The 12,768-nt window shown below is 51.5% G+C and overlaps 1 protein-coding gene across 1 annotated transcript; it reads left to right on the forward strand.

The window, feature by feature from the left end:
- Positions 1-6,903: 6,903 nt before the first annotated feature.
- On the forward strand, positions 6,904-9,109 carry LOC116501358 (olfactory receptor 14J1-like; the record flags this gene model as incomplete). Its single annotated transcript, XM_032206870.1, has 2 exons — positions 6,904-7,450; positions 9,012-9,109. Coding segments are annotated over 2 exons (645 nt in total), but the record flags the coding sequence as incomplete, so codon positions are not given.
- Positions 9,110-12,768: the final 3,659 nt, after the last annotated feature.

The raw sequence follows: 12,768 nt of genomic DNA on the forward strand, positions 1-12,768 counted from the left end.
CATGCCTGCCCCACAGCCCATGGGCTGCAGGGGGAGAGAAGGCCACGGAGGGGCTGCTCCAGGGGAAGATGTCTGCACTGCAGGGCATGGCCATGAAGTGCCCGAATCCCCCCTGCCACGGCATTTCTGCCAACAGCTCCTTCTGGCCACCTGCCCCCTCTCTGCTGCCTGCAGCTGTCCCTGCTGGGAGCTGCTGCTCTGCACCCACCTCTTCTTTCCCCCTGCCTGTGCTCACAGATCCCATCCCACGTGGCTGTGCTCAGCACTGCCCTGCAGCACCCTTCCACCAGCAGGGCACGGCCAAGGGGCACCTCCATGGCTGCAGGAGCTAAGGGGCAGCTGACAGAGAGCCTGGCACGGCCAGCAAGGGCAGGGTGTTCTGGGCTGACTGGGGGCACCTGGGTTAGGGCACTCCAAGGGGCTTCTGCCAGACTTCCTCACCTCGCAGTGCAATCCAGCAGGGCTCTCAAAGCCTACTGCATTGCCCACTGCCCTCCCAGAAACATGACCCAGAAGGAGACCCTTCCAGGACCTGTAGCTGCATGGCCCTGCAGCCAGAGACTTACTTTGTGCAGATTTCTCCTCCAGTCAGCTCTCAGCATCCTCCAACTCTCAACTGCCTCCAACCCCTCTCTCCTTCTCTCCTCTCCACGTGCCACCTGTAATTAAAGCCCCCAGCCCTGCTGCGCTGTGCAGAGGAGCTGCTCCTGGGCAGAGCTGTCTCTCTGCACCAGGGCCCTCTTTCCAGGAGCTCTCTGTCCCAGGAGCCTGGCCCAGCTCAGCAGCAGAGGCCCAGCCCAAGCACTGTAATCACCCCTCTTGTGGCTTTGATGATGAGCCCTCAAAATACAGGCACTGAGAGCAAATTGAAGAAATCTCTCAAGAAGTCCAAATCAGATACAAGTTTCCTGAAGTGTCCCCCGAGGGCCAGCACTGACATAGTCTCTCTTGGAGCTCACAAGATCAGAACATTGGAGGCATTGAGGACAAGGAGACAAAGGCAATGTGAAGGTGACACTGATGTGTAGACAAAGTGGATGTGTTTCACCAAGCACAAGGGCTGAGCCTTGAGATCCGGACCCTGGAATGGGCAATTCTTTCCCTTCACACATGGCTCAGGGCTCTTCCTGGGGTAGTAGGAGATGGGGATGTGCATTGCCAAATGCAGGAGAATGGTACGACCTCTACCTGGTTCATGGGAGGGGCTGAGTAGACAATGAGGCCCTGGTGCTTTAATGATAAGCTGTCTCCTCATAGGCATCAGTGGCAGAGACAACAGCCATAGCCATGGACATGAAGACCCCAGTCCTGCTGGGACTTTCAGCCTTGCCACAGCCCTTGCTCCTCTCCACACCTGGCTGTCCTAAGGACTCCCAGACCTGCACCTCTTTCCCTGCTGGCTGCAGACCCTGTGGTGTCACTCCGGATCTGAGCTGAGTCTGATAACTCAGACCACCCAGCCAGGATGATGACACCAATGAATTATTCTTTGAAGAGCTAAGAAATACCTCAAGATCAGTTGCCCTTGTCCTTATGGGGAATTCAACTTGACAGTCATCAACTGTGATTACCACATGGCCAACACAAGCAGGTCCAGGAGGTTCCTAAAGCACCTTGAAGATAACTTTTTGGTTCAGGTGCTAAGGGAGCCAACTAGGAAAGGTGCTCCCCTAGATCTGTACCTGGAGAACAGAGTGGGTCTTGTGGGAGATGTGGCAATTGGTGGCCATCTTGGTCATAATGACCATGAAGTTGTTGAGTTTGAAATTTTTGGTGACAGGAAGAAAACTGCCACCAAAACTTCAGTCCTGGATATGGGGAGAGCAGACTTCAGGCTGCCTGGGGAACTAGTTAGCAAGGTCCCCTGGGAAACTGCTTTTGAAGGCATTGGCGTCCATCAGTGCTGGTCAGTCTTAAGTGCTGCCTCCTAAAAGCACAGGATCAGGCAATTCCAAAATATCAGCAATGAGACCGTGGTGCTCTAATGATGAGCTGTCACCTCATAGGCCTCAGTGGCAGAGACAACAGCCATAGCCATAGGTATAAATATCTTGGTCTTGTTGGGACTTTCAGCCTTGCTAAGTCCTTGTTCCTCTCCAGACCAGGATACCCTAGGGACTCCCAGACTTACACCTTTTTCCCTGCTAGCTGTAGACCCTTGTCCGTGTCATGTCACACCAGATCCGAGCTGAGAAAGACAACTCAGATTTTCTTGGTGGCCGTGTTCCTCGTAAGGCAGTTCTGTAGGAAGCTGGCCTGGTTCCTGGTGAGCAGGCACCACTGCTCGTATGGCATCCCTCATGGTGCCCAGGCCCTCTTCCTCCTGGGCACAGCTCACTCAGCAGGGTCCCATTCTGCCCTGATGTGTGGGGTTCTTCTGTCGCAGGACTAGGCTTTTCTCCTTCAAAATGTCAAGAGGTTTCTGTAGGCAAAATCCTGCTGTTTCTCAAGGTTCCCCTGGACAGATGCTCCACTGTGTCAGCTGTTAATGTCTGTAGGCAGATGGCTCACCCTGATTGTGCTGTCTCTCACAAGATAGCAGCATTGGCAGTTGCAGGAGAGTTTGGACAATACAGGAGCAACTAGTTGAATGGAGTTGCAGCACAGACTCACAGAGGGCTCGAGCATGGAAGGCTGCCAGAGTCCACCTTTTCTGTGCTTCCTTCTCATGCCTTCTGTCATTTTGTTTGGAGCTTTGTCTTAAACCTTGGAAGGCTTTGCAGGGAGAAAAATAGAAGGGCCAAAGCCTAACTGGAGATCAGTCTGGCTGTTACCATCAAAGACAATAAAAATGTTTTTAGAAATACACAAGAAGGGGAGGATTAAGGAGAATCTTCATACTTTATTGGATGTGGAGGGAAACATTTTGACAATAGATGAGAAAAAGACTGAGGTATTTAATGCCTTCTTTGCCTCAGTCTTTAGCAGCAAGACCAGTTGTTCCCCTGGTACTCAGCCCCTGAGCTGGTAGATAGGGACAGGGAGCTGACAAAGGGGTGACACTTTTCACAACTTTTTCACTCTCCCTTTCTCCTTCTCCTCCCCTTTCTCTTCCAGGCTAGTTACAATAGCTTCAAAGCTCTCAGTATCCTGGGGATGGTCAAACCAGCCTGTTCCTATTATGATGTCTCCTGAATGTGCTTTATCTTTTGTTTAAGGTTAAACAAGTACTTGAGAGTGCCATCCAGAAGTCTGCCCCAAAGCAGGAGATTTAGTAGAGGCTAGGAGTATGGGAGGATACTAGCAGGCACCTAGAGCAGTGGGCACATCCAATGCTTTGGAACTTCACCCCTGAGCAAGTGCAGAATCCTAAAAAAATGGTGAAATGCATGAAAAAGGGTTGTGAAAAGATACAAATCGCTGCAAAGAGCTGGGGCTTTTCCTATGTATAGAAGACACAGCCAATGCTACTCCAAGTCCAGTGACAGGCCCTCCCGCAACTCCATCCTGTGTGACGGTCCCTGCTGCCACTCCAATTCCTCCGAAAGGCCCTGCAGCCACAGCAACTCCTGTGATGGGCCCTGCAGCCACTCCAGCCCCTCTGATCCTCTGATGGGCCCCATGGCTGGGCCAGAGAACCAACCTGTTACACCTATATGCAAGAGAAAAAAAATGGATGAAAAAAAACTTTTTTTTTTTTTTTTTTTAGAAAGGAAAGAAACTCCTATGCAGACAAGAAAGGAGGAAGAAGACAAGGGAAGACAAGGAATGCTTCAACAAAATTGGGCTATCAAGGAAGAAGGAGGGCAAAGAGGAAGAAATCAGAGCAGCATCAGTAACCACAAGACCCCTATCCCAGATTTGTGAAAAAATGTCAGTCATCATCTAGATGAGCACATTGTCACTTGGCTGCTCCAGTGCTGGGAGAACAGGGCCAATAGCCTGGAATTAGAGGGCAGAGAAGCCAAGCAGCTGGGATCCCCCTCTAGGGAAGGGGTGATTGACAAAGCAATCGGCCCTACCATTTACCATGGACTGACCAAGACTGCCCTGCAATGGGGGAAGCTCCTGAACACCTGCAATACCTTGGTGACATCATCATGTGGGGCAACAGAGCAGAAGTATTTGAGAAAGGGAAGGAAATAATCCAAATCCTTCTGAAAGCTGGTTTTACCCTAAAACAAATGTCAAGGGACCGCAACATTTGATCCCTATGCAGGCTGGCCAGGGTCAAGGGGACCACAGCTCAGGGATGGGATGATGGGCATTGGTCATTGCGTGGTGAGCAATTGCATTGTGCATCACTTGCTTTGCATACCTAACTATTATTGTTGTTATTGTTGCTGTTATTATTATTGTTAATCTATTCATTTTCTGTCCTTTTAAACTGTCTTCATCTCAACCCATGAGCTTTACAGGTGTGGAGCTGCAGGGGCAGTGAACTAACAGCTGTGTGGTGCTGAGTTGCCGGCTGGGATAAACCACAACATCATGTTTGACAACTGCACATGAATAGCTCAAATCACACTTCTAAAATCAGTCTCTCTCATGTTCAGAGAGGAGCAGTCGGTGATGACTTCAGTCTGCTCCAAACACCACACCCCAGGAGAGACCCTGCTGCCCTCAGGAGCTGTCAGCCCTGAGGCCTTAGGGACACCTCAAGGGAGCCCAAGGGCACAGAGCAAGTGATGCCATGGTCGGGTGCTGTGCTGCTGAGCTGGGATGGGCTCCTGGGCCCAAGGGGAGATGGGCTGGCAAGTGGGCAGCACTGCAGAGAGACAGCTCTGCCCAGGAGCAGCTCCTCCACACAGCGCAGCAGGGCTGGGGGCACTGCCTGCAGAGACACAGTGCTTAAAGGCAGGCAGAAGTGGCAGGATGCCCAGAGCTCACTGCAGGAGAAGACTTCCCAGCCCTGCACCCGGTAAGTCTCTGGCTGGAGGGCAATGCAGCCGCAGTTCCTGGAGGCAGGAGAAGCCGGGGTACAGGCAGGGGTGACCAGGGCTGTGGTGCAGAGCAGGGTCCCTGCTGTGCCCCAGGGGCTGTGTGGCGGGGCAGGGCCTCTGCCGCCTGCCAGGCTCAGCACTCAGCCTGCCCGGGGAGCTGCCCAGGGCGCTGCGGGGAGAAGCTGTGGGCAGGGTCCTGCTGCTGGCGGGAGGCTGCTGACTGGGGCAGCCTGCTAACAGCTACACAGTGCAAGCAGGATGTATCCAAGGGGACTTTGAAAGAGCAGGGATAAAGTTGAGAATTCCTCATTCACTCTTAGCTTTCCAGACTCTCTGCTTACGTTTTTCTCTTCTTTGCGTCAGTGAGAATAGAAATAAAGTCTGCTATTTCAGGATAGAGGCTTTTACATCTAAGCCTTCACAAGCAGCATTACAAGGACCACAGCAAGTCCCTTTCCTGCCCCTCAACCCCTAGAAAGCTCCACCACCACTCGTGCAGTGTCAGCAGGGTCTGTGTGACCTGGGCTCTAGGACGTGCCCCCAGCGAGCTACCCCTGGGCAGAGCCCTGCTGCCAGGAGGTGTCTGCAGGGCAGAGCTGAGCACCCAGCGGGTGGGATGGGGGCTGTGAGCTGCAGGCAGGAGGCGTAGGGACAGAGACCCAGCTGCAGGCGGGGACAGCTGCAGGCAGGAATTAACAAGAGAGCATTTACAGAATAGTCTGGCACCTCACAGTCCACCCTCAAGCCCAACAGATTCAGGATGTGCCTCATAAACTCAGCAGCAGGAACTCCAGCAAAGCACACTCTCCTGAGTTCCTGTCTGTCCGTCCCTGGCAGAAACCTTGTCGTATTTCTCTCTGTTCCTGCACCTTCTGCTGCTGTTCTTTATGCTCTCCCATCTCCATGGAGCTTTATGGCTCCCTGTAGATGGGGTGTTCAGCTGCAGCTCAAGCACTGACCCTCCAGGACCCACCATGTAGATGTGCCTGTAGGAGGAAGGTGCCCAAACCCTCTTCTAACCTGTGGGGCTTGGTGCAATGCAGTGTATGCGGCAGAATTAAGCTGGATCTCCTTCCAAGGAGTTTCTGAGGCTACAATAATTGAGTGGCTCTATGGGGGCCACTGGACTGAGCCCAAGTGGACTCTGGTTGAGACCAGGGAAGATAGACAGACTGGCTGTCTGCACTGCACTAAGGACAGTCACTTTGCCTCCTGGCACTTACAATATCTCAACTGGAATACCTTACAAATGCCAGGGTTTACTTCCCTCAAAAAAATCTCCAGAGAGTAACACAGGAAGTTGGAACAAAGCAAACCACAAACGCTGTTTGGCTGTCAAGAGTGTTGACAGTGGTTATGCTGTGAAGTCAACATACGTGAGAGTTAGATTTAATCAGAGATCACTCACAGTTCTTATTTCGCTAGAACTGTAGGGCAGGCAGAGCCCACAGCGGAATCCTGTGCTCCCAGTGAAAATTTATTCTACACCAATCAGAGCTCAAACAAGGGAGCAGCAGAAAGGTCTCAGTTAGCAGAAAGTCACTTAATGAGAAGTGTAGCAGGTTTTTCTCAGAGAAGACTGTCCCTATTTGTCACTACATTTTCCTCTTTGGCAGGTCTCTATGCACAGAGACATCAAATGTCCAACAGAAGCTCCATCAGAGAGTTCCTCCTCCTGCCATTCGCAGACACACAGGAGCTGCAGCTCCTGCACTTCGCACTCTTCCTGGGCATCTACCTGGCTTCCCTCCTGGGCAACGGCCTCATCCTCACCACAGTAGCCTGCGACCACCACCTCCACACCCCCATGTACTTCTTCCTCCTCAACCTCTCCGTGATTGACCTGGGCTGCATCTCCACCACTGTCCCCAAAGCCATGGCCAATTCCCTATGGGACAACAAGGCCATCTCATATGAAGGATGTGCTGCACAGTTCTTTTTCTTGCTCTTCTTGATATCAGCAGAGTATTATCTCCTCACAGTTATGTCCTATGACCGCTACATTGCCATCTGCAAGCCCCTGCACTATGGGAGCCTCCTGGGCAGCAGAGCTTGTGCCCAGATGGCAGCAGCTGCCTGGGGCAGTGGGATTCTCACTGCTCTGCTGCACACTGCCAGTACATTTTCCCTGCCCCTCTGCCGTGGCAATGCTGTGAACCAGTTCTTCTGTGAACTTCCCCAGATTCTCAAGCTTTCCTGCTCAAAATCATACGTCAGGGAAGTTGGTCTCCTTGTGGGTGGTGTCTCTTTAGCATTTGGTTGTTTTGTTTTCATTGTGGTTTCCTATGTGCAGATCTTCAGGGCTGTGTTGAGGATGCCCTCTGAGCAGGGCCGGCACAAAGCCTTTTCTACGTGCCTTCCTCACCTGGCTGTGGTCTCCCTCTTTACTGGCACTGGCATGTTTGCCTACCTGAAGCCCCCCTCCACCTTCTCCCAGTCTGTGCACCTGGTGGTGGCAGTTCTGTACTCAGTGATGCCTCCAACATTGAACCCCTTTATCTACAGCTTGAGGAACCAGGAGCTCAGGGATTGTGCTAGGAAAGTGATTTCAGAGAAATTTCTTAATAGTAAGTTTTCTCTCCTTCTCCACAAAGAATTTGCATGCATATTGCAGGAATGGTGCTTCTTACATTACTATTATTGCTATGTTTATTTTTAGTGTCATTTACATCAGTAGCTTTCTCATAAACAATGTTTTATTCATCCTACTTCTAGTGCGAAATTAAACTACTTTGTTTACTCTGTTGAGTTTTGTCTACATTAACGAAAGTGCTGACACTCCCGTAGCATCTTTGTAATAACAGGATCTCCTCAATTCACTGCCTTTAAACCCAAGTCTTCTTTCAAAGGTGGAGCCAATAACTTGGCTGAAAATTGTGGTGGTTTCACACTGACGGGCAGCTGAAGTCCACCACACCGATCTTTTAAGTCTTCATCCTCAGAGGAAGAGGGGAAAAATATAGAATGGAAAAGGGCTCCAGGGCTGATTTAAGGACAGGGAGATTGCTCAACAATTGCAGTGATGGACAAGACAGATTGCGTGTAAGGAGATTATAATAATGCATTATCTTGGAGGAGTGAGAAAATAAACTAAAAATACCTTCCCTCCCATCCATCCACTTCTACCTCCTCCCACCAAGTGACACAGGGGAAGAGGGAATGGGGGCTGTGATCAGTCTGTGATATTTCTTCCCCACCACTCCTTCATGGTCACTCTCTGTCCCTGCTCCAGGATGGGGGCCCTCCCACGGATTCACTCCCATGGGATTCCATCCTTCCCAAAATGATCTTGCATGGGCTTCCCACAGTCCTTCAGGAACTGCTTCAGCATGGATCAGTACCAAGCTGGGAGAAGTGCTTCAGGAATGGAATGCTCCAGAGTGGGCTCCTCTCCATGGGCCTCAGCCTCTTCCAGGCCACATCCACCTGCTCCACCGGGGGTTCCTCCATGGGCTGAAGTGTGAAGATCTGCTCCATGTGGGACCCATGGGCTGCAGGGGGACAGCCTGCTCCACCAGGGGCCTCTCCATGGGCTGCAGGGAATCTTCTAGTCTGGCATCTGGGGCACCTCCTGCCCTCCTTCTGCACTGACCTTGCTGTCTGCAGGGCTGTTCCTCACATTTTCTCACTCCTCTGCTAGCTGTTGCTGCACAAACATTTTTATGCTTTATCCTTTCTTTAAAATGTTATCAAAGCTGTGCAACCATCGTTGCTTATTGGGTCAGCTTTGACCAGAAGCCAGAGGATCCCTTTTTGAGAGCGAGGAACTGGTTCTGATCAGAACTGGGGCAGCTTCTTTAGTCTCAATAAGCCACCTCCAGCAATTATTCCACACCTGGTGCAGCTCCTGGTCCCTTCTCACAGAGGCCACCCATGCAGCCTGCCCCACTACCAAAACATTCTGACCTAAACCCAATACATTTGTTAGGGAGGAAAAGTATGTTACAGAACTCCTAAGGAGGGTCCTTCAACAAGGGAAATGCCCTTGCAGGAACGGCTGATTTGAAATAGCAGGTCCCACCACTGCAGCCTGGGAAGCATTACTCATTATAACTGGAAAACTGAAAAGGCAGTAAGAAGGAAGCTTGTGCCATTTGAACCATGTGGTCTGCCTGATGTGATTCACAGGATCACCTAGAGAAACAGATGAGAAGGTATTGAATGCACAAAAGGACATTCAGAAAGTAGAGGAGGAGGAAATACCCAAGTTAAGAGAACTGTCGTAACCAGAGGAGAGGAAGATGGGGCCCTACTTTTGCTGGGAGCCCCAGCACAGGAAAGATGTGGACCTGTTAGAGTCCAGAGGAGGACCATAAAGGTGATCGGGGGCTGGAGCACCTCTCCTGTGAACAGAGGCTGAGAGAGGTGGGGCTATTTAGTCTAGAGAAGGCTCCAGGCAGACCCTACTGCAGCCTTTCAATACTTAAAGAGATCTTATAAAAAGGTAGGAGAAAGACTCTTTACTCGATTAGATAATGATAGGACAAGGGGGAAAGGTCATAAACTAAAACAAGATAGATTTAGATTAGACATTAGGAAGAAATTCTTCCTTCTAAGGGTAGCGAGGCACTGGAACAGGTTGCCAAGAGAAGTTGTGGATGCCCCATTCCTGGAGGTGTTTAAGACAAGTTGGAAGGGGCCTTGGCCAACCTGATCCAGTGGGTGGCATCCGTGCCTGTGGCAGGGGGGTTGGAGTTAGATGATCTTTAAGTTTCCTTACAACCCAAGCCATTCTATGATTCTATGATATGATTCCATGAAGATCTTAGAGCCCACAGACATAGTGTCTGGTTACAAATCAAACAGCTGTAGTTTGAAGTCATAGAAACAAAAGTCCTAGAAACAGAAGTTTTACAAAATAAGCTAAAAGAAGCCAGAATAGCAGCTCAGTTTCTAGCAGAGCTATGGAAAGTCAATAACACGACTCACAACCATCTCAATGGGGTCACTGCAGCCTGGGAACTCCAGACTACAGCCTGGACAAGTCCGTAGGTTCTGTGAGGGGGGCCGGGGTTCCTGTGGGCTGGCACCATGCCTCCTGGCACACTTGCCAGTGGATTCTCAAAGATGATCTACATTTGAAATTACATTGGGACTATGAGAAACTTGTGCAGGGTCATTATGAAAAAATTCAGGCTGGAAGACTGGAAAAAGTGGGTGACTTTGAGTGGCTGTGGCAGATCCCAGCATCTTGCTCCAGTCTGGGAATATTTCCCCTTCCAACTAGGGAAATTAAAAGGCATTAATATGAACACACCCATCAGGTCAATCTGCATATTAAGGGAAAGTAATAGTTACTGTGCTGTAGGTGCAGCAGGCAGTAGGCGCTGGATTGGGCCTCAGAAGACTCAAGCAGATCAAATCTGGTTCATCCATGAGCTAAGACAAACACTGTGAGCAGAGTGAAGGACATGGAGTGGTGCCCTACCATGAAGGAAGATGCAGAGTGCAGCTGTAAGAGGCGTCTTGCTTGTGCCAAAACCAACACAGGTTCAGCTGAAGTGAAAGCCCCAGCCCAGGACCAATGGAGTGAAGGTCCCTGGGCACAACTGCAGAAAGACTTTGCAAGACCTCTGCCACTGACAGCTCAAAGTACCAAATGCATCTTGGTGGTAGTAGGTCCTTTTGGCACATGGGCAGATGTCCTCCCTGGCAAAACCACCACGGATGCCACCACTGAAAAGCTGCTGTATAACACCGACTTTTGTCCCCGGGGTCCAGACAGGGGAGAGGGAAGGGGAGAGGCAGGCCGTGGGGAGGGGGCTGGAGTCAGGTCACTGCCACTGCAGCAGCCTGATTGGCCCTCAGAAGGGCTGGCCCCAGGCACTGTGACATCATCCCGCGCATCAGAGAGCCCCCTGGGCAGCAATGACGTCACTGCAGAGGGGAGGGCGAGGGGCTGGCAGAGCCCCATCGAGGGGGTCCCCTCTGCTACAGCCACCTGACGGAGCCGGGCAGGCAGGAGGGCCGGCAGGGCTCGTGGCCACCTTGCTCAGAATGAGCCCTGGGTGAGCTGTGTGAGAAATCTGAGCCTTAGCTCCAGCAGAAGCTCTTCTCTTTGCTCTTGACTTTTCTTGATAACATCACTTCCAAGTAAGCTCTGCCCTTGCTAAAACCATACCTCCATCTCCACCATAAATTTCTGTTTTGCAGCCTGTCCTTGCTGTCACCCCCTGGCAGTTCCTTCGTGGCTCCTCTCAGCACCCTGTCCCTGCAGCGTCCCAGCCCCACTGCCCCACACATGGTCCCACAGCCATGCTGCCAAAGCACTGCACATGGCACTGCACATTCAGGGCTCGGTCGAGTTCCCCCCATTACAATCCTAATGGCAACCTCAGGGTCCCCTCCTGCCATGGCCCTCCTTCCTTTGCAGCCTCCTCCAGCCCACGGCTCTGCCCTGACCCAGCCATGTCCCATGGGGGCATCTGCAGACAGCCCTGCTCCAGGTCTGCAGGGCTATGGGCCAGGACAGAGACCAGCACGGCTGGCCATTCCCCTGACACAGGTTTTGAGTGCCAGCTCTTGACCTCCCTGCCCTCTGCCCACCTCCCTGCCCTCTGCTCACCTCCCTGCCTTTTGCCCAGCCCAGTGGCACTGGCCCCACAGCAGTGCCCACCATAGGTTGCTGTGGGGCTCTGGGCACTGCCACTACAGCCACAGCCCCTCTGAAGGGCACAGCAGCTCTTGGGGGCACAGAGGGCTCAGCCCCACAGATGTGGACATCCATATCACCAGCGTACAGAGGTCAGCGTCCCCTGCAGTGTCCCCTGCCCTCCTCAGATCCTTGAGAGACCTGTAGCCCCTCGGTGCCATCCACAGGACTCCTCAGGCATTTCCTGCAGCCCCGGGGCCAGGGCAGCCTGCCCCGACCAGCTGCAGCCAGAAAGGGGTTTGCGGTTCCCATTAGTTCCTCATCAGCTGAGGGTGGGTCTCAAACAAAGAGATTTCAGTAAGTTCATTTATTTTGTTTATATACACAAAGAACCTGGTTCCTCATTTACATGAACATTCACACAAGATGTGTTGGTACTTATGTACAAAGGGATGAATAAAGACATTTGTAGAAAACAGTTCCACAAGAAGAAAAAATAACAAATCAAAACAAAGTGAAAACAAAGTCACCTCTGAAGTAAAACCAGGCTTTGACTGACATGACATAAAATACACTAGATCTGTAGAAGAAGAAAAGAAGCAGTCCATAATTGCTGAAGGGTCAGTCAGTTTCCTCAGCACACCCTGAAAACCCTCCATGACATCACTTTCCTAATGGCATCTCTGAGCTCCTGGTTCCTCATGCTGTAGATGAGGGGGTTCACTGCTGGGGGCATCACTGAGTACAGAACTGCCATCACCAGGTTCTGGGATAGGAGGGAGTTGGCAGGGGGCTTCAGGTATGCAAAAAAGCCAGTGCTGATAAACAGGGAGACCACGGCCAGTTGAGGGAGGCACATGGAAAAGGCTTTGTGCTGTCCCTGCTCAGAGGGCATCCTCAGCACAGCCCTGAAGATCTGCACATAGGAGAAAACAATGAAAACAAAACACCCCAAAAACAGAGAACTACTAAATGTGAGAAGCCCAACTTCCCTGGGGGAGGAGTCAGAGCAAGAGAACTTGAGGATCTGGGGGACTTCACAGAAGAACTGGTCCACAGCATTGCCTTGGCAGAGGAGCAGGGAAAATGTATTGGCAGTATGCAGCAGAGCATTGAGAACCCCACTGCCCCAGGCAGCTGCTGCCATCTGGGCACAAGCTCTGCTGCCCAGGAGGGTCCCGTAGTGCAGAGGCTTGCAGATGGCAATATAGCGGTCATAGGCCATGACAGTGAGAACATAAAACTCTGCTGACATTAAAAAGAAAAAGACCTGTGCAGCACATCCGGAGTAGG

This window comes from Aythya fuligula, chromosome W, assembly GCF_009819795.1.
Source record: "Aythya fuligula isolate bAytFul2 chromosome W, bAytFul2.pri, whole genome shotgun sequence".
Classification (NCBI taxonomy): domain Eukaryota; kingdom Metazoa; phylum Chordata; class Aves; order Anseriformes; family Anatidae; genus Aythya; species Aythya fuligula.